The sequence below is a fragment of the Mesoplodon bidens genome, assembly GCF_964165515.1.
Source record: "Mesoplodon bidens genome assembly, chromosome: 7".
NCBI classification, from domain to species: Eukaryota; Metazoa; Chordata; class Mammalia; order Artiodactyla; family Ziphiidae; genus Mesoplodon; species Mesoplodon bidens.
The window spans coordinates 104673386-104692775 of NC_138164.1; the positions used below are offsets into that span (position 1 = coordinate 104673386).

General features: G+C 53.6%; 2 protein-coding genes across 5 annotated transcripts; one reads left to right on the plus strand and one right to left on the minus strand.

Moving 5' to 3' along the window:
• Positions 1 to 1217: 1217 nt before the first annotated feature.
• On the plus strand, positions 1218 to 19180 carry CLP1 (cleavage factor polyribonucleotide kinase subunit 1). 4 transcript variants are annotated; one of them, XM_081239266.1, is made up of 3 exons: positions 1218 to 1286; positions 16801 to 17428; positions 18058 to 19180. In XM_081239266.1, the coding sequence occupies exons 2-3, from the start codon at positions 16823 to 16825 to the stop codon at positions 18727 to 18729; spliced, it is 1278 nt and encodes a 425-aa protein (XP_081095392.1). In that variant the 5' UTR covers positions 1218 to 1286; positions 16801 to 16822; the 3' UTR covers positions 18730 to 19180. The 4 variants fall into 4 exon arrangements, with proteins under 4 accessions (XP_081095392.1, XP_081095390.1, XP_081095389.1 ...); XM_081239264.1 differs by lacking the exon at positions 1218 to 1286 and adding an exon at positions 15956 to 16059; XM_081239263.1 differs by lacking the exon at positions 1218 to 1286 and adding an exon at positions 15964 to 16726.
• Positions 7304 to 12143, minus strand: YPEL4 (yippee like 4). Its single transcript, XM_081240635.1, has 5 exons — positions 11915 to 12143; positions 9200 to 9524; positions 8969 to 9012; positions 8500 to 8608; positions 7304 to 8270 (listed from the first exon to the last, which is right to left on the minus strand). Exons 2-5 carry the CDS (start codon positions 9338 to 9340, stop codon positions 8181 to 8183), a joined length of 384 nt encoding a protein of 127 aa, XP_081096761.1. The 5' UTR covers positions 9341 to 9524; positions 11915 to 12143; the 3' UTR covers positions 7304 to 8180.
• Positions 19181 to 19390: the final 210 nt, after the last annotated feature.

Sequence of the window (19390 nt, forward strand, 5' to 3'; positions counted from 1 at the left end):
AAAAAACAAGAAGGTTGGGCAAACTTGCAAATCCTGCTAGCCTTAATCTTCCGTGGGTGTGTGTATCTCAGCTCCTGCAAAGCAGATCGACAGTCATAAGAAAAGGGTTCCCGACAAAGGTGACAGAGATTCGAACCTCATTTCCTAGGCGTTGTTGCCCTTGGTGATTTGCAATTTGCATCTGGGGGATTTTGCACCTGAAGACAAAGGATTTTTTTTTCTTTTTTTAAGAAGATGTTGGGGGTAGGAGTTTATTAATTAATTATATTTTTTAAAATTAATTTATTTATTTATTTTTGCTGTGTTGGGTCTTCGTTTCTGTGCGAGGGCTTTCTCTAGTTGCGGCGAGCGGGGGCCACTCTTCATCGCGGTGCGCGGGCCTTTCACTATCGCGGCCTCTCTTGTTGCGGAGCACAGGCTCCAGACGCGCAGGCTCAGTAGTTGTGGCTCACGGGCCTAGTTGCTCCGCGGCATGTGGGATCCTCCCAGACCGGGGCCCGAACCCGTGTCCCCTGCATTAGCAGGCAGATTCTCAACCACTGCGTCACCAGGGAAGCCCCAGGCTTTATTTATTTATTTATTTTTTCCCCAGCAAGATTCCTAGGATGTTGTTCTCCAGCGGGACCACTGGGATTCTGGGCCTGCACTGTCCAGTATGGTGGCCACTGGCTACGTGTGGCTATTTAAAAGTGATTAAAATTAAATAAAATTAGCAAGCCATTTCCTCAGTCATAGTAGCCACATTTCAAATGCTCAGTAGCCACATGTGGCTAGTGGCTACCATACTGGATGATGCAGTACAGAGCATTTCCATCTTCACACAGAAACTTCTATAGGAAGTTCTGGATCAAACTTTTGTAAATCAGGAAACTGAGGCCCAGAGAGGAGACATGACCTGGCGAAGCATGTTATGGCAGATCTGGGCCTAGAACAGAGGTACCCCATTCCCAGGCCTGATTCATTGCCCTACCCCCTGCTGCCTCCTTCCTCTATGCCCCTCTGGGCTCCCAGCTCAGAGCCCCTAGTGGGTCCAGCACAGGGCCAGGCGGCTGCGTTGGTTGGTCCCAGGGGATGTTTGTGACTGAGCAGAGCTCCAGATGCTGCGCATTCCTGGTAGGGTCAGACCTGCCCTGCGGCAGTCAGGGAACTAGCCTCTCAGAAGAGCCTCAGATATTCTTTCCGGAGCTGCCCTCTTCCTGCCCGGCCCAGGGGGCTGGTTGGTTTGGGAGCGCTCTCGGATCGCCTTGGGTGAAGCTGAAAGGCTGCGTGGATTCCCTGTTGGAGAGGTACTTCTGCTCAAGGAGGGTTGGGAGACAGGCAGGAAACTGCACCTCTTGCATCTTCTAAGGTCTCCAGGTCCAGCACGAGGGGCATCTGGGAACAGGGTTTCTGCCAGTCCACCCTTGGGGCCGCATTTGGCGGGAACCGGATCTGCCCTCACCTGCAGCCCTGTGGCGGGTGTGATGTTAAGGGCAGGGAGACCGGCGTCCGGGGGTGGAGGTACGGGGGGCTGAGAGGCCAGGGGAGGGGGCGCCCGGGAGCGCCCTGACCTCGCCGGCTGCTGGGAGGCGGAGGGGATGGGGGTTGGGGGAGAAGAGGGGAGCCTGGCAGCCAATGAGAGGGAGGATCTCGTTTCAAAAGGGTTAACCCACAGCCAATGGGAGCCTGGGGGAGCGGATCCTGCTCACTCCATTCAAGAATCCCAAGTATTCAAGATGGACGGCAGGGAGTGTGGAAGGAGAAAGGGGGCGAGGGGGGAAGAGCGAGATCGGCAGAGGCCAGGGCGCGGCGGCCGCTTGGTGCCCGGACCTACCTTGGTCCCGGCCGGCGGCCGGAGGGGCGGCCGCCGGGGATCCGAGCCCGGCCCGGGAGAGGAGCCGGCGGGGCGCGAGAGGGCGTGAGAGAGGGGGTGCGAGGCCAGGGAGGGAAGCCAAGAGGGAGGGAAGGGCAGAGAAAGAGCCCGGGAAGAAGGAGGTGGCAGGCAGAGGAACGTAAGGAAGCGCACTGTGTAGGTATCTGAGCGCCCTGAGGGGTAACGCCACCGATTTTCGGTTTTCTTCTCTCGGTGAGGGGAGGGGGCTGGTCTGGGCTCTTCCCCTCGTCTTCCTTCCCCCTGTTCGTCCTCCTCCCCTCGTGGGCATCTCTTCCATTTGTTCCTTTCGCAGCGCTCGTAACTGGCGAGCAGCAGGCACGTCGTGCTGGGGCGGCTTCGCGGTCCTTCTCCCGCGGGGCGGTGGTGCGCAGGGGAGGGCGGCTGCTGCCGGGCTGAGGCCGGGCCGTCTGGGGCCGGGCGTGCCGGGGACTTGGCGGGTGTGTGCAGAGGGAAGCGCCGTGGCCGAAGGGCTGCAGCCGGGCGGGGAGTTGTGCATCTTGAGAAGTTGTGGATGAGCCAAGGGGCTGTGTGTGCGTGTGAGGCCCGTTCTTGGGCTGAGAGTTGTGGGGTTTTGAGGGGTGTGTTCCGTGGAGCAGCCGTGGCTTCACACTCCGGGGCTTGCTGTTTGGGTAAGTGTGTAGTGAGGGCTGAGTTGTGCAGCGAGTGTGGCTGGGAGTTTGTGTGTGCGCGCGTGTGTGGTCCAGCCTCTAGGTGTGTGTGTGTGTCCTGGGGGAGGGGGGGGCACCGTTGGGCGTTGAGGGCGAATGCACCCCCCTCCCCCCCCTCCCCCTGCCCCTTTCAGCCCATTCACGGAACGGGGCTTTCAGGACCCTCCCGGGCCCCTCCCCCTCCAGTCGCCATGGCTGCGGGGAGGGGGGAGGAGGGGACAGTCGGGGCCAGCCCCTGCCCCTGGCGCTCCAGCTAACCCTCCACCTGCCCTTTCTCTCCCTTCCGCAGGCTGGGCCCCATCCCCCGCTGCTCCGGGGAGCAGGGCCCGGAAGATGGTGGCCAATGAGGAGGGGGAGTGGAGAGAACTTGAGCCGGGGCTTCCCCTCCCCCATTTCCTCCTCGGTCTCCACACCCGCCTCTGGAAGGAGCTGGGGGATGGCTCCTGGGCCCACGCTGGGGGACGGGCCCTGCTGGCTGCTGAATCGCAGGGCCCGCTCTGCAGTGAGTTGGGTGTGAGAGCCGAAGGGACCTTGGTCCCAGCCCCGTCTCCCTTCTCGCCCCCGGGAGAGATCTGGGAACTCCTCGGTGAGGAATCTTCCCCTCACCTCCAGGAACTTGCTGGGCAGTCCTGCCTTTGCCCCTCTGCCCCCTGTTGGCATGATCCAGTTCCCTGCTGGGACTGCTTTGCTCAACCCAAGAGCAGAGGCCTGGCGACTGGCCCTAGTGGGGCCTGGGTCCCCGTCCGTTAGAACGTTTTGCAGATTACAGGAACAAACTCTGCCTAGGAAGGCGGGAGAGAGGCTCTCCTGCTTCCTGAGGGGGTGGGAGGGGGCCGGAGGGGAAGCCCAGAGGAAGAGCTCCCAACTGGGGAGACTGTCCGCCATTCCTCCGGCCGGCTGTGGAAGGTGGAGGTTATCTCCTGGAGGCCTTCGCTGATCGGTGCACCGGGGAGTTATCCCCACGGCCCCTGACCCTCTGGGCTGCACACAGTTCACCAGGTCAGAACTGGAGCTGAGCTTCCGGGGCCACAGCTCTAGCCAGGAATGTGCCACCCTAGAGCTCTGCCTGGCTCTGAACCTTTGGCTGGTGTCAGGATTGTTTATCCAGGGTTTAAGCCCGTTAGACCAGGCAGGATGGGGAAGTTCTGGGTGAGCTGAAAGCTCCCTAACTGGAGTCCCTGGATAAACAAGAAACAACTCGGATTCTGATCCCACTGCCAATGAAAGAAAGCCTATCTCTAATGGTGAGGGAATCAACCACACCGTTTCGTTTAATGCTGAACCCATAAAGTGGATCTAATGACTTCCAAGAGGAGATGCAGAGGCGGGGCTTTACCCGCAGCTTCTACCTCCAGAAGCACCTCCCCTCCTGTGCAGCCTGGGGACCCTGTGCCTTTTCTCCACCATCCCTCTGGTCCTGAAGGTTCATCTGAGGCTGTCCCCTTAAGGCCTAGAACTTCCCTTTATCTAAACTAAAAAGGAGAGCGAGCTTTGGCCTAGGGAGGAAGAGAGGGTTCTCTGGTCCTGGTCAGCCAGCTCCTCTCTGGAGGGAAGCTGCCGGAGATACAAATCCAGATGAACACAGCTTCATGTCACCTCCAAATCTGGGGAGGGTTCTACCGCTCATTACCTGTGAAGATTGAGTGCCAAGCTGCCTCCTTGGACCCTGTTCCCCCAGCCCCAAAACCTCAGGGGAAAGGTGGTCTCAATGCTACGAAGGGCGTGAGGAAGAAGGCCAGAGGAGGAGTGGAGGGAAAATAGAGGATCTACGCTGAGAACGGAAGAGAAGGAGGAAGGCTGTACTGAAGATGAGAAGGGCAGAGAGGGAGGCCAAGAGAGCTGAGTGGCCCGGGGACTGGGGAGAGGGCGAGGAGGCAGGGCCGGCATGCCTCTGCTGCGGGCCGGAGCTCTTTTCACATTGTGCTACTGTCTGCGCCTATCACTAGCAGTGCAATGTTAAAAGGGCATTGGCCGCGTAGTGCTACCCAGCGCCAGCTGTGCCTCCTCAGCGTTGAGACTTCCTCACCCAGAATCCTCTCTGTGAGTCGTCCTACGAATAGCTCACATGTATGGAAGCGCTTCCACGTGCTAGACACTAAATACATTATGGTGGACCTCTAATGACTTTGGCAAGTCGCACCCCCATTTTACAGATGAAAAAACTGAGAGTCGGAAAGGTTTAAGCAGAGCTGCCAAAGTTTTACAGCTCTTAAATTGCAGAGCCTAGATCTAATCTTGTCCTAAGTCTGACAGCTCACCAGTCTTTTTGGAGAGGGTTGAGTAGATTCTCAACTGAGAGATTGCCGGAGCTGAGGGGTAGAGGGTTTTGATGCCACCTGCTGGTTGTATGAGTGTATCTTCCAAAGGTTCAAGCCTTTAAAGATACAAGTAGTGGCTTGTTGGCTTAGAAGGAGTTCCCAGACTCAGTTTGGGATTGGAGGGTGGGTGGATAAGATTGGGAGAATCACTGTTAGGACCAGAACAGACCTCCATGAGAAAAAGGGGATGCCCAGGAAAGGAAAAAGGGCTAACCTGAAAGGACTGCTCCCTGGGGACAGGAGCTCGTGTGCCCCTGGCATTCCACACCTGCAGCTCCTTCCCTGGCTCTTGGGCAGAAAAAGGCGACCTCATCTCCACCTGCAGTTCCCAGCATGACCCTTCTTAGTCACAGGGTATTTGACAGTGGTGCTTCTCCAGGGCACAACTGTCTGGGCATCCAAGATTCGGACAGCACTGCCCATGGCCTGATCTTGAAGATTAAATAGGATCCCTTGAACCCAACTCGCAGAATGATTCTTCCAGGAAAGACTACAAAGAACTTGAGGGCAATGACTGCCAGTTACTTCCCTGTTTCCCACAGTGTCTAGTTGGCTTAATAAGTATATTGAGAGAGAGGCAGATTTGGGGAGCTTTAAGAAGGTGGCTAGTTTGTGTCTGATAGTCAAAGTCAGAGATTTTCAAGGACAAGCCTTCCTGAACTTCGGTGCAGGAAGTGGGACTGAGACGGACAGGGTTTCTGGGTCGCTTGCTGGAACCTGAGAGAAGGCTTTAGGCATCACCAGGCATGTGGGAAGTGAATGATGCGACGGACCCCCATCAGGCTTCGCAGATGGGGTGCTGGACATCATTCCTTCACGGCTTGATTTGCCTTCTTCTAGCACCTGTGTCTTCCAGGTCTCTTCCTCCCTTCTGCCCAGACAGCCCTCCATCCTGACGTTGACAGCAGTATTTGAGACGGTACAGTTAGCTTCATGTTCCTTTTTTTTCATTCTTAACATTTCTTTTGAGCCTCTTCTCTGGGCACAAAACAGCCATTTGGTGATGGGACTCCACATATTAAGAAACAAGAAAATTTCAGTGTTTCCTCATTGCCCTTGGGATGAAATTCCTAAGTGTATTATGGCCTCTGCCTATCCTTCCTCTGCTATCTCATCTGACCCACTTGCATCTGTGCTCCAGCTTTGGAAACTTTTATTTCATCTAAACTTGAGCCACTTAACACACAGTTCTCTCGGCCAGAAATATCCCCCTCCCCCCCAGTCTTCCTCTCTGCCCACGTAACTTTTTTTTTTTTTAACTATACACTTATTTATTTATTTTTGGCTGCGTTGGGTCTTCCTGCCTGCGCGCAGGCTGTCTCTAGTCGCGGCGAGCAGGGACTGCTCTTCGCTGCGGTGCGTGGGCTTCTCTTGTGGAGCATGGGCTCTAGGTGCACGGGCTTCAGTGGTTGTGGCGCGCGGGCTCAGTAGTTGTGGCGCACGGGCTTAGTTGCTCCGTGGCATGTGGGATCTTCCTGCACCAGGGCTTGAACCCGTGTCTGCTTGCATTGGCAGGCGGATTCTTAACCACTGCGCCACCAGGGAAGCCCTGCCCACCCATCTTCTCATCCTTCAAGTGCCATCATAGTCATCACTTCTGCAAAGCCTTCCTTGACTCCTTAAGTCTAGGCTAAGCCTCTCCTACAAGCTCCCGAGCTTACTCCCCCATCCCTGCTCAGAGCCCTTGTCACCTACTGGAATTGCCTGGTTCTTGTTTGTCCTCGCACTAGACCGAAAGCTCCATGAAGTCAGGCCGTGGCTGCCTTGTTCTCCACTGCATCCCCAGTGCTGAACAAGGCCTGGCAAGTAAGAGGTGCTCTTACAAATAGTTGCAGTATCAATAAATGAATCTGTAAATAACAAGCTAGCTTACAAAAACAATGATTTTCATGATGCGGCCAATCCTCCCTGCAGATGACGGTGACCTCACAAAAATAAGGTTTCACATCACTGCCAAAAACTGCACTTGCGTCACACGGTTGCATTGATGCTGCAGTTTTGAGCTATTTTGTTCCACTTTGTATCAGCTGCCAAGGCAGCACCTTGGCTGATCGATTTTCCTTTTAGCTTTAAGTGTGGCCATGAGCTGACCAAAATATTCCAGAACCAGGCTGAAAGGCAATGGGACCCAAGAAAACCCTTGTCCTGGAATAAACCTCTTCCAGGTGCCCAAACCAGGCAAAAGCAGATTCAATGTCAAGGGCTCCAAAAGACAGGAGCTGTTTTGGATGCTCCAGCTGGAATACCACTCACAAAAGCCATCTCTTAATAAGCAAAACCTCACCTGAATCTCCATCCCCTGGTATCTTGCCATTGACGAAGCAACTGTTGCCCCCTAGTGGTGTGAAGGGACAGGCGTGGGATGGGGGTGTATGTGACCGGTATGGTACTTGCATGAGGAAGAAAAGTCAGAGGACCGAATGCCTCACAGTTGCTTTCCCCTTTTTATTAAAAATAGACCCAAACACTTTATGTATCATACAAAAGTTTCGTTCGCTGGTGGCAGCCACGAGGAAGCCTGGCCCCGTAGCACTGATTTCCCGCCTTCCCCCCCAAGGGCCTGGGTGCCAGGGAGCAGTGGCTGGGCCTCGGAGAACGCCCACAAAGCCTGCTTGCTCTGGAATCTGCCAGCTGGGGGTGAGGCTGTTCCAGGGCAACTCTCCCTACCCCACGCAAGGGTCAGATACTTGAAAGTGCCTCTTTAGTGCCAAGATAAACAAGTGGAGTGAAATGGAAACCCCTGTGATTCTTTTATTATTACCCAGGGCCTGGGATTTGGGATTTCCACCCCCAACGAATCCTTGCTTCTACAAACGGGGGTGGGAAACTTCACCCTTAGAGACTCTGATATCTCCTGGTGTCTGAGGCCAAAATTTCACTCCATCTCGAGCCTTTTCCCACCTGCTATTCTGTGGCCTAGGATCTACCAGTCCCATGACTCAAGGTTGGTCCTCTGTTCATTCACAGAGGTGGAGCAAACACCGATTCTTCCCGTGGTCCTCTCTGCCTGAGTCTACGCCCCGCCATCCCCTCAATGTTCAGGACCTTGGGGCTAGAAGGCCCCACAGCCAGCCCTTTCCCCCAGTCTGTCTCCCTGGCTGCTGCCCACTCCTGAGCCTTCAACACCCCTGGGGTACCCCAGAGCCCCGTGCCAAAGGGGCCTGGGAGTGATGAGGTGGAGGCGGGGGAGGGGTTGGCGGGAGCCGGGTTTCCCCCAGGGGTGGGGCAGTACTCATGCTGGTATGGACGCTTGGCAGGGCCAGGGGACAGGGGTGGGGAGAGTGGGGCATGCGGAGGAAGGGCACAGCCTGCTGGAGCCCCTCAGTCCCAGCCGTTGTCCTTCACCATGTGTGACATTTCAATGATGTACTTCCCTTCCTTGTACTTCTGGCTTGTCTCAAAAGCTTGTTCCTGATGGAGGGGACGCCGTGAACGCAGGACAGAGCGGTTCCCTCCCAGGCACTCCTGCGGCCACCTGTGTTACCCCTGACCCCAACCCCGCTAACCCCCACCCAGTCCAACCCACTACTAGCTCCCTCTCCCCTCTGGATCATGCAAAGACCTAACATGTGGGCACTGGGGCTTGGAGGGCCATGGAGACTCCCCTTCAGAGGGTGGCCCTCTCCCCGCCGGTACTTACATATTTCCAGCCGAGGGTGGTTTTGCAGCTCTCACAGAAGATATCAGCTACCGAGTGGAGCCCCGTGAGCAGGAGGCGCTGCTCAGCTGGCCCGCAGCCCACGTTGACCCTGTCTCAGGAAACAGGAAGGACCCAGGACCCGGTGGGGTCGCTCTGTCAGTCTAGGCCCCGAACAGCCCAAAGGACCTTCCATCTGGAGAGAGCTTAACCCTCCAAATGGAAGCCCCTGCCTTCAGCAATCCACCCTTTTCTGGCTAGTGCCTAGGCCTTTTCCTTCCGGTGCTGGGATTGCAGAGCTGCCCAGAATCCCCCCGCAGAAGAACTGTAGACCGAGTTCCTGAACCGCTTCGCCAAAGGAGAGGCAAAGGCAGCAGGTGCAAAGCCACCTTCAGATGGCTCACCCTGTTTCTCCCAGAGGAAAATTATTCACAACACAAGCACACATGCACAAGGAGAGAGGTAGACTCACACGGAGTTAAACAGGTAGGCTCGGCCGTGGCTCCCTTGGAAGGACTGTGGAGACATAGGATAGACAGACAGTGACTACTGGGTATCCCTTGACCCCAGGGTTACCCTTGCACTGAGTCCCCCCGGGACGCGGAGGAGGGAGGCTGGGCTTCATTGCCTCACCCCTAGGTGATGTTTGGGCTACCTTGGGGGCAGAGCGGAGGGGAGTGGCAGGCCCCCCCACTTGGCGTACCTTGGAAATGAGCTCATCGTGTTTGGCCAGGTGTGCACGGCAGTGGACGCAGCTGTAGGTGCGGTGGCAGCGGGGCAGGTAGCTGCGGAAAGTCTTGGTGGGGAGGCAGGCAGGGGCCGGGCCAGGGTCGCAGCTGGGCATGACGGGCTGGAGGACGATGCCCTGGCGGGCAGGAGGGGCTGGTGCCGTGCAGCTCCCACACAGACGGTCGCAGGTGAAGCAGCGGAGCAGGTTGGCTAGAGCCGTGTTTCAGGGCAGGAGAGATGTGGGGGGGCTGCCCGGCCAGGGCCCCCCCAGACGTGAACCAGATAGAAATGGAAGTCACCTGGGAAGAGGGGAAGGTGCATCAGGAGAGCCGAGACCGCGTGAGGAGCCCCTCCTGCGGGGATGGAGAAGATGGGGCTCCGCTCACCTCCACCCCTACTTCCCCCCGCATCACCAGCAACCCTCCTCAGCGTCCAGTCGCACTGTGTCTCCCTGTCCCCTGGATGACAGTCTGCTCTGGCGAGCCTGGCAGCGGATCCAGGCCTCTAGCCCAGGAGGTGGTGTCTCTCCCTCCTGGGGCGGGAGCAGCCTCCACCATTTTCCGCCGAGAGCAGCCCGCCGGCACCGGCGCTGCCATGGGAGCAACGTCATTTGCAAGTGCTCTTTCCTTGGTTTTCAGTTCTTTTGTGAGGATCTGCGTCCCACATGCACTGGTAGGCTCTGTGTCTCTGTGGAGCTCAAAGCCTTTAAAAAGTTGGGGGCGCCTGGCAGTTCTTCTTTCTCATGGCCTCCGTTTGCAATATAATTGGTCCATCACACATTTTGTGTGGGAGGGAGGGGCGTGATGAGAAAGGGAAGGAGAGCAGGCAGGCAGGTACACACACTCTGCTCCAGCCCTCTTCTGGGGCTGGAGTCCTGCATTCTGGGAACTAGAACTTGATGGATGTCTCATCCGGTACCAAAGACCTCAGACGTGGCTGCTGCCCAGTCTTGCACCTTGGTCCACTCATTCTGGCCCAGAAGCAACACTGGGCTTGTCTTCTCAGCCTCTGAGGCCTTCGGTCTCTCTTTCCTGCTCTCTGTAATTGCTGCCTTAGCCCTCAGTTAAGGACTTGGGCACCCAGCCTAGGAGAGAAACTCTCTTTCCTTCGGGCGCATCTGACAGCTGGAACTGATGGGCAATGGGGACTGTGTTGGGGAGGCCAGCGCTCCTGGGCTGTGTCTGTAGGGTGGAGCAGCGTCTAAGATGGACAGCAAAAGTGGAGGCTCTTATTTTCAAAACCCGTGCTTTGGGGCCCAAGGCAGAGGATGTTTCTCTTCACCTTCTCCCAACGGCAGGATAAACAGCAGTGACTCTGTGGGTGACATGAGATAAGATACTTGCTGGGTCTTGATTAAGCATTTTGAGGAAGGTGCCCAGACTCCAGCCGCAGAATGGCTGAGGGTGCTGGGTAACGAGGGAGGCGTCCCGTGTTGGTTCTGATAAGCAAGTGAGCTGCTGTCTTCCCCCTCCTTCATGGGGCCTTCAGGCCCATGGTGGACGGTGTAGCCCACGTCTGGTTCCGAGATGCCAGCTGGGTGCTCTGGCAATGCTAGGCCACTAGGCAGAGCCGAGGCAGTGTGACTGAGCAAGCCAGGTCGACGGGCTCTCATCCTGTCCTCTGCGGTGGCCACCAGCACCCCTGCTGCTTCAGTGCTTCCCGGAGCCGCCAGGCACTCTGTCTACAAAAACCCCCTGGCAGAGACCATCTTCAGATTCAGGTCTTCTCCCCCTGCTGGGGCCCAGGAAGACACCTTGGGCTGTGTTGAGGGTGACATTGGGCTCTGGCTGCAGGAGACGGGCCCTCCTCACCAGCCCAACTCTTCAGCCTCCACTTCGCAGGTCTGCCTTCAACTTTGCCTGCAGGTTCCCCTCTGACGCGCTCCAACCAGCACACCTTCGAGGGGCCTGGGGAGGGGGCCGGGTCCTAGCTCTCAGACTCCTTCCCCAGCCTCCAGCATGCCTCCCTCCCTCTCTCTCCCCTGCTTCCCCATCTAGCTCAGGAGAGGCTGCACAGAAGGCCAGAGAGTCACTCACGGGAGGGGAGGAGGGGTCACTTCTTTCCCCATCTCAGATTACCGAGAGAAGCAAGTTGAGCAAAAGACTGGGAAAAAAACAAAGGCAAGCTGAGTGCTGGGGAGAGGATGCTCCCCCAAGTGAGATGGGGCTGGACCGTGGGAGGCGGGGGGGAGGGAGGGCGGGGGGAGGGGGATGCCGAGCAACCGGCGCTGACGGCAGAGGCGCCGAGGCGGAGGCTCCAGGAAACAGGTGCGAATCCCGTGCCTCTTAGGGGAACAAAAAGGGAGGGGGACACCTGCTCACAAAGGATTTTCTCATCTGCTCCGAGGCTGCGGCCCCCTCCGGGCTGGCATTCCTTAGTAGGGTAGGGTCCGAATAATTAGCAGCGCAGCCGGCTCCCAGGGCGGGCTTTGGGGGTCTGCACCAGCAGCAAAACAATAAACAGTGATGCCTGATGCTGCAGCCAGAGTTGCTGGGAAATAAGTGCGGGAACCGTCAGAGCTTGGAGAGGGATGAAGGAGCTGAGAGAGGAGCGGAGGCAGCGGGGAGGGGGAAGGGAGGACAAAGGGTGGATGAATAATGCTTTTGCAAAGGGGAGAAAGCGGCACGCAGCAGAAGGAGGAAATTTGCAAAGGGAAAAAGATTCATTTGGAGAAGGGCTGCCCCCTCACCTTGAGGTCTGCTCCAGAGATCTCCGTCTATCTCTCTCTCTCTCTCTCTCTCTCTCTCTCTCTCAATCTCTCTGCTCACTCTTCTCTCTTCTCCTTCCGCTCCTTCAATGGGGAAGGGGATGGGGGCGGGGGGAGGGTAGTTAGGGGCTCAAGACTGGGGCTGCAAAGCTGGCCAGCTGCTAGGGGGCCAGAGGTTGTCTCTCGTCTGTACCTCGGGCTGTGGGTGAATGTAGCTGTATGTTGTGGAGCTGCATCATAACACTGTGAGTCATCCATCCCCCCACCCCCCTCACCTCCCACGTCAGAGCAGGGCTGGGAGACACAGGAGGAGGGTTGGGAGGAAGGGAGCGCGCAGGCATTGAGGGACGGGGCTGGGGGAGTGATGCAAAGGGATGGGAGCAGAGGGGCGGGACGGGAGGGGCGGGTGCAAGAGGAGAGGCTGGCTGCTGAGGAGGAAGGCAGTGTGGCCAAGGAGACAGCAAGAACCTGGGGGAAGGACAGGGCTGGGCAAGGATGGCGTACAGTACGGGTGGCAGGACTGGAGGAAAGGTGGTGGCTAGGCGGGTGACAACGAGAGACGGGTGCAGAGTCAGGAGCGTGCACACACCTTCAAGATGATACATTTCCCATTTCAGCTCTGGTACCAGCCTTGACGCAGGGAAAAGAAAGACACAGTAATTGTCACATATGGCATAGAGTGTCCCCAAGCTTGTACCAGCCACTTCCATGCCTCAAAGCCTCCAGCTGAATACCCCCGAAGGAGTCATAGACCAAATATGACATCTCACATGCAGGAACCTCTTATCACCTACCTCCAAATTACTTGGGCTTCGTAAACGGAGACACCCACGTTACATAAGATTCTCTACTGGGCTATAAACTTTCCGAGGCAGGTCCTCTGGGAAACTCCTCTCTGCATCCCAGGACTGCGATGCCTAGCGCAGAACTTTGCATACAGAAGATGCTCACAAAACAGCCGTTGAGTTGCATCTTCAGATGTTGTCCAAGTGTCTGGCTTTGGTCTCAGAGAGACCTGAGTTGGAATCCTGGCTCCGCCAATACACTTCCCAGACACCACTGGGTGAGTTACTGATAAACTTCGTGCCCCTGATCTGCTCTTCTGCTAAATGAAGCTAATAATGTTTACCCCATGGAGACGTGAAGTAAAGTGAGACAACATGTAAACACCTAAAAAATGCCTGGCACGTGATAGGCACTTAGTAAACCCTAGTTACTGTCCTTTCAAAACAGTGTTCTCAACTTAGTACCCCTAAACCCAGAGCAGATTGACTATTAAATTCTGATAGCTCAAGAGACACATGCCAAATGTATGTCTGATGAAGAATTTAACATCTTTCTTGCTATTTTTGTATCGGTTTCCAGTTATACTTCAGTTGACCCAGAATATTTATCATGGAGTGTTGCGAGCTGCTAAAGTAGGTGGACACAGAACATAACCCTCTAAGAGAAAAACTCCGATTTCTAACCAAGGCTAACATTCAGAAAACGAAGTATCTTTTACAAGCAAGGAGGGGGAAACGTTAAGGAAGGGAAATAAGGTTAATGGGAGGCAGTGCTAGCTGGGTCTGAAAAAGTGAAAAGAATTCTGAATATTTAATAAGGGAAGATTCTGGGGTTTAAGGTAAATTCTGAAAACACAGTGTGGGTATCTTGAGTGATGTTACCAGAGGTTTGGAATTGAGAGGTAGAACTGAGTAAAGAAAGAGGGAAATATTCTTGCCTGGGCAACAGATGAGAAGGGAAATGTAAGTGGAGGAGGCATTTGTTGAGGAAAACAGTGGGAAGTGGGAAAAGGAAGGTGAGTAGTTTTTTAGGGCAAGGTTTGCAAGTGTGGAAGCAAAAAAGGATGCCACTTAATTTAAATGAACTCAGGGAGAAAATTATCAAGGATTTAGCTGGAAAGGAGAATGAACAAGACACGTGAGGCCAGTATTATTTGGGGGTGGGGTGGAGATGACAGGAGTGCTTGGTGAAAGATTGAAAGTGAGGAAGGAGAGTGTAGGGAAGCACAGATGCTTTCAGTGTTCTGCCCTGACTCTTTCTGTGTTTAAGAAGCAAAATGGAGAGCAGTCCAAAGGGGGGGGAGGGGTTTCTTCTCCCTAAAGTCAGCTTGAGATGGCTATACAATACCCAAATTAAGATGACCTTCAGATAACTGGGAGAAATTGCCTCAAGGGAGAGGCAAAGAAACAAATCTGGGAGATAGACTGCATGGAAACAGGAGAGGATGAGCTCACTAAGGGAGAGAATTTTGCAAATTTGGAAGACTAGAATTGAATTTTTGAAGAATGGTGAAAGATTAGGGGATACCTGGTAGTTCCCTGGAGAACTAATAGAGGTGTGGTGAATGAATTAAATAATTAAAGCAAATCGCCAAAGAAAAAATACTGTGAGAAGTGAGAAGTGACGGACTTCCCTGGTGGTCCAGTGGGTAGGGCTCTGTGCTCCCAGTGCAGGGGGCCTTGGTTTGGTCCATGGTCGGGGAACTAGATACTGCACGTGTGCCCCAGCTAAGAGCCCGCATGTCGCAACGAAGATCCCGCGTGCTGCAACTGAGACCCGGTGCAGCCAAAATAATTAAATAATTAAAAGAAGTAAGAAGTGAGGAAGGCACTCTTAGGAAGGGAATGGTAAAATGGGGCCAGCCGGAAAAAGGCAACCCAGAAAATCTTACCAGGCTTTTCTACTCAGATTAACCCTGTGAGCTGGACTGAAAAAAGTACTCATCTCTAAAGCAGGGATGACAATTACAGTGTGTACTTCACAGGATTCTTGTGAGGATTAGATGGATTTATACCTGTAATGCCCATAGAACACTGTGTGGCATCTGGCACTATGCATTTGCTATTATTATAACGGCACTCAAACTCCAAAATCTTGGGTTTGAGTACTAGCTTGGGCAAGACGCTTCACCTACCTTAGTCTCCTACCTCACCTGAAATTGAAGATGATAAAGCTGACTTTACAGGTGGCTGTGAAAGAGGATACCTGAAAGGGCTTTGAAAAATGTAAACTACAAATAGATGGCATCGTTATAGCTTCCCCTCCTCAACTTACAATAACTTAAGAGCTAACATCAGATGCTTTCTATGTTACAGGCATTGGGCTTAGTACTTTACATACATCATCCTATGCAGTCTTCAAAACGACTTGAAGAGGTTGGGTACTGTTATCGCTAGTTCACAGTCAAAAAACTGGGTCTCAGAGTTTAAGTCTGTGATTTGCCCAAAGTCACACAGCAAGCAAGTGGCATACATAGCAAAGAATACAAGATTCCAAAGTCCAAACGCATCAGAAGCATAAAGACGTGGCCCAGCCTGTTGCTTGTGGGGTTAAATGACTGGCCTTGTATAACTGTCAGGGATTTAGGGTGGGAAACAGAGTCCCCAACAAAACTCCCCGCTCAATAGGAGAGAGGTTGTTGGGTAATGATTGACTTGCAGAGTAACTGGAAGAAATTCTTGGACTTCTATTCGTTTATTTAAAAAAATTTTTTTAATGCTCTCTAGGGGGCAAACATTGTGTCGGGTTGGGGATGACAGTCCAGGTTAGTCTCTGATAAGCTGTTTTCCTCCACGTTCCCTACCCCTTGGTTTCCTCGTATCCAAATGGGGTTCTGCTAATTTCCCGGTTTCCAGGCGATCGTGGGACCTAGACTAGTGAGTCCCCTTCGCATCCCGCCGCCCTACCCCTTCCCGGACGGCAGGTGAGCGGGACTACTGTGGCCAGAGGCCCCAACCTCCGCGTCTCAGCGACCGTTGGCCCCCTCTGCTGGTCCCCGCCCCGCGCGGGGGCGTAACCGCCACTCCTCCTACTCCGCCCGCCCCCGGGCTTCGCGAACAATGACGGCCGCCGTCCGCCCACCTTTGACGTCACGATCAAAAACAATCCATTAACTACAAGTCCCAGAAAGCCGAGCGGCTGCGCGAGCTCGATCGCTCGCGGCTGTTCTGGCACAACTACATATCCCAGGGGGTAGCGCGTGGCCGCGGCTTCTCCACTGCGCAAGTGCGGAAACGCCTGAATTTCCGGTGTGGGTCTAGGCGAGCGTGGCTAGCTGTTTGGTTTAGGTCCTAATTAGTGAGGGCTTTTTGGTTTCCAAGTTTGGGCTCGTGGCTGTACAGGTAAGGTAATAAGCTCAGGAACGCAACCGTCGCTTCCTTGGAGCCTGGGCAGATTTCGGTGCCTGGGGAGGCTGGGACAGATGCTGGACCTAGAGCTGCGATCCGGGATCGGAGATGGTTCTTCGCTGTTCCTCGGCGTTTTCTAGTTTATGTAGTGATTTTTTTCCCCATTTCAGCAATCGCTGTTAATCCCCAGAACAACACTTTGTGTGAGGAAGTGTAAGTTCCTTCAGTTGACAACTGAGGAAAAGGTACAGAGAAGTTAAGTGATTTATTTGTCTAAAGACACTACCAGTGGTTGCTGAGCTGTTTTCTTATTGCTGTTTTGAGTCCGAACCCGGTATTCTCTGCTTTGCATCCGGATTGCTGGCTCCCTTTCTTGTTGACTAAGAGGGTTAGGTTGCCTTTTTAAGTCTGGAGTATCCCAGTAGGGCGATGAAGGTGATGTAATCAAGTCTTTCAATCTGTAGATACCGTTTTCTTCTTACTCCGAGTCATGTATTCACTGGGTGTTTTTATAGAGGTGCCTTTGGGTTGTCAAGCCGTATTCTAGGTACTAGAGTTACAGCAGCAAACAAAAATACCCCGCTCCGTACGTTCTAGTGAGGGTAGACAAATACATAGTGAGACAGATGGTGATCAGAGGTAAGAAGAAGTATGAAGCAAGGTAAGGAGAAACGTCCACTGGAGGATTTTGAAGTGAGTCCTGACTTATGTTTAGATCTGATATTTGTGTTCTAGGCACAGCAGCCACACAGAAAAGATGGGAGAGGAGGCCAATGATGACAAGAAGCCAACTACTAAATTTGAACTAGAGCGAGAAACAGAACTTCGCTTTGAGGTGGAGGCATCTCAGTCAGTTCAGTTGGAGCTGCTCGCTGGCATGGCAGAAATCTTTGGCACAGAGCTGACCCGAAACAAGAAATTCACCTTTGATGCTGGTGCCAAGGTGGCTGTTTTCACTTGGCATGGCTGTTCTCTACAGCTCAGTGGCCGCACCGAGGTGGCTTATGTCTCCAAGGACACCCCTATGTTGCTTTATCTCAACACTCATACAGCTTTGGAGCAGATGCGGAGGCAGGCGGAGAAGGAAGAAGAGCGAGGGCCCCGGGTGATGGTAGTGGGCCCCACTGATGTGGGCAAGTCCACAGTGTGCCGTCTGCTGCTCAACTACGCAGTGCGTTTGGGCCGCCGGCCCACTTACGTGGAGTTGGATGTGGGCCAGGGCTCTGTGTCCATCCCTGGTACCATGGGGGCCCTCTACATTGAGCGGCCAGCAGATGTTGAAGAGGGATTCTCTATCCAGGCCCCTCTGGTGTATCATTTTGGCTCCACCACCCCTGGCACCAATATCAAGCTTTATAATAAGGTCAGAGCCAGGGCCAAGGTGGGGTGGAGGGGAGGGCTGCTGTCAGGGTTGGAAGCTGTGGAGAAGTTTGCCAGTTAAAATTCTTTGCTCCCGGGCTTCCCTGGTGGCGCAGTGGTTGAGAGTCCGCCTGCCGATGCAGGGGACACGGGTTCGTGCCCCGGTCCGGGAAGATCCCACATGCCGCGGAGCGGCTGGGCCCGTGAGCCATGGCCGCTGAGCCTGTGCGTCCGGAGCCTGTGCTCCGCAATGGGAGAGGCCACAACAGTGAGAGGCCCGCGTAACAAAAAAAAAAAAAAAAAAAATTCTTTGCTCCCTCTCAGCTGGTATTATTGTCACATGATTTTGAAAACGACAGTTTCAAAAATAAGTCAACCTCAGATTGGTAAACGTTTCTATGGACCTATTAAGTGATTTACTAAATTTCTACTTAGGACATGAAACACAAGAGACAGAAGAAGCAACATAAAATAAAAATTAAATCCACGTTATGGGGTCACAACCACAGCCATTAAGAATGTCCATTTTTTTTTATATCTAATTCCACTTATTCTAAAGAAGGGTAAGAGAGCTGTGGGTTGGTTTGTTTTTGTGGGTTTTTTTTCCCCTCACCTCTGTCCTTTCTTCTGCAGATTACATCTCGTTTAGCAGATGTGTTCAACCAAAGGTGTGAAGTGAACCGAAGGGCCTCTGTGAGTGGCTGTGTCATTAACACCTGTGGCTGGGTCAAGGGCTCTGGTTACCAGGCACTGGTGCATGCAGCCTCCGCCTTTGAGGTGGATGTAGTTGTGGTTCTGGATCAAGAACGACTGTACAATGAACTGAAACGGGACCTACCTCACTTTGTACGCACTGTGCTGCTCCCTAAATCCGGGGGTGTGGTTGAGCGCTCCAAGGACTTCCGGCGGGAATGTAGGGATGAGCGTATCCGTGAGTATTTCTATGGATTCCGGGGCTGTTTCTATCCCCACGCCTTCAATGTCAAATTTTCAGATGTGAAAATCTACAAAGTTGGGGCACCCACCATCCCAGACTCCTGTCTGCCTTTGGGCATGTCTCAGGAGGACAATCAGCTCAAGCTAGTACCCGTCACCCCTGGCCGAGATATGGTGCACCACCTCCTGAGTGTCAGCTCTGCTGAGGGCACAGAGGAGAACCTTTCTGAGACCAGTGTGGCCGGCTTCATCGTGGTGACCAGTGTGGACCTAGAGCATCAGGTGTTTACTGTTCTCTCTCCAGCCCCCCGCCCACTGCCTAAGAACTTCCTTCTCATCATGGATATCCGGTTCATGGATCTTAAGTAGAGATGAGCAGGAAGCCTTGCTGCCTGGGGCATAGAGATCTTCTGGCCATCACCTAAGGCAGATGGGCTGAGGTATGAGAATCTCTTGAGGCCAGGCTGACCAGTAAATGGTGGACTACTCGAAAGCGTATATTCTACCTCTTAAAACAGGTGGTGGTAACCTAACTCTTCTGATCTTGAACCAGAAGGAAAACCATGAGAACATAATTGGTTTCTTAGATCACCTGAGTTGCCACTTTGAATGATCTGAGTTCCAGAGAAGTCCCATTTTTTTCACTGTGCTACTATGTGGGCTAATTTATTACTGCTTTATATTCTGTATATAGTACTTTGTTACCTTGTTTGTCCAGGATGAGAGAGTGAATTCAAAGGACTCCTTCCAATAAAGTTCATACTTGGGGGGAAAAAAAACTATTTTAATAAACATTTTTGCCATATTACAGAAGTTGGTGTAATTTTTTAAATTTTTGTTTTTCCCCTAAGCATTATAGAAACATTATTGTAATGACTTATTGCTGAATGCCTAGAGGAGAAGAAAGCCAAGAGCCCACCTGTGAGCTAAGCAGGTGAATTTTTTATGATGAGTCCCCTTTCCTTTGCACTTAGGTAAATAGATGCTAAATCTGTTGTTTAATTGGAACCAGACCATAAGTCAAAATGTA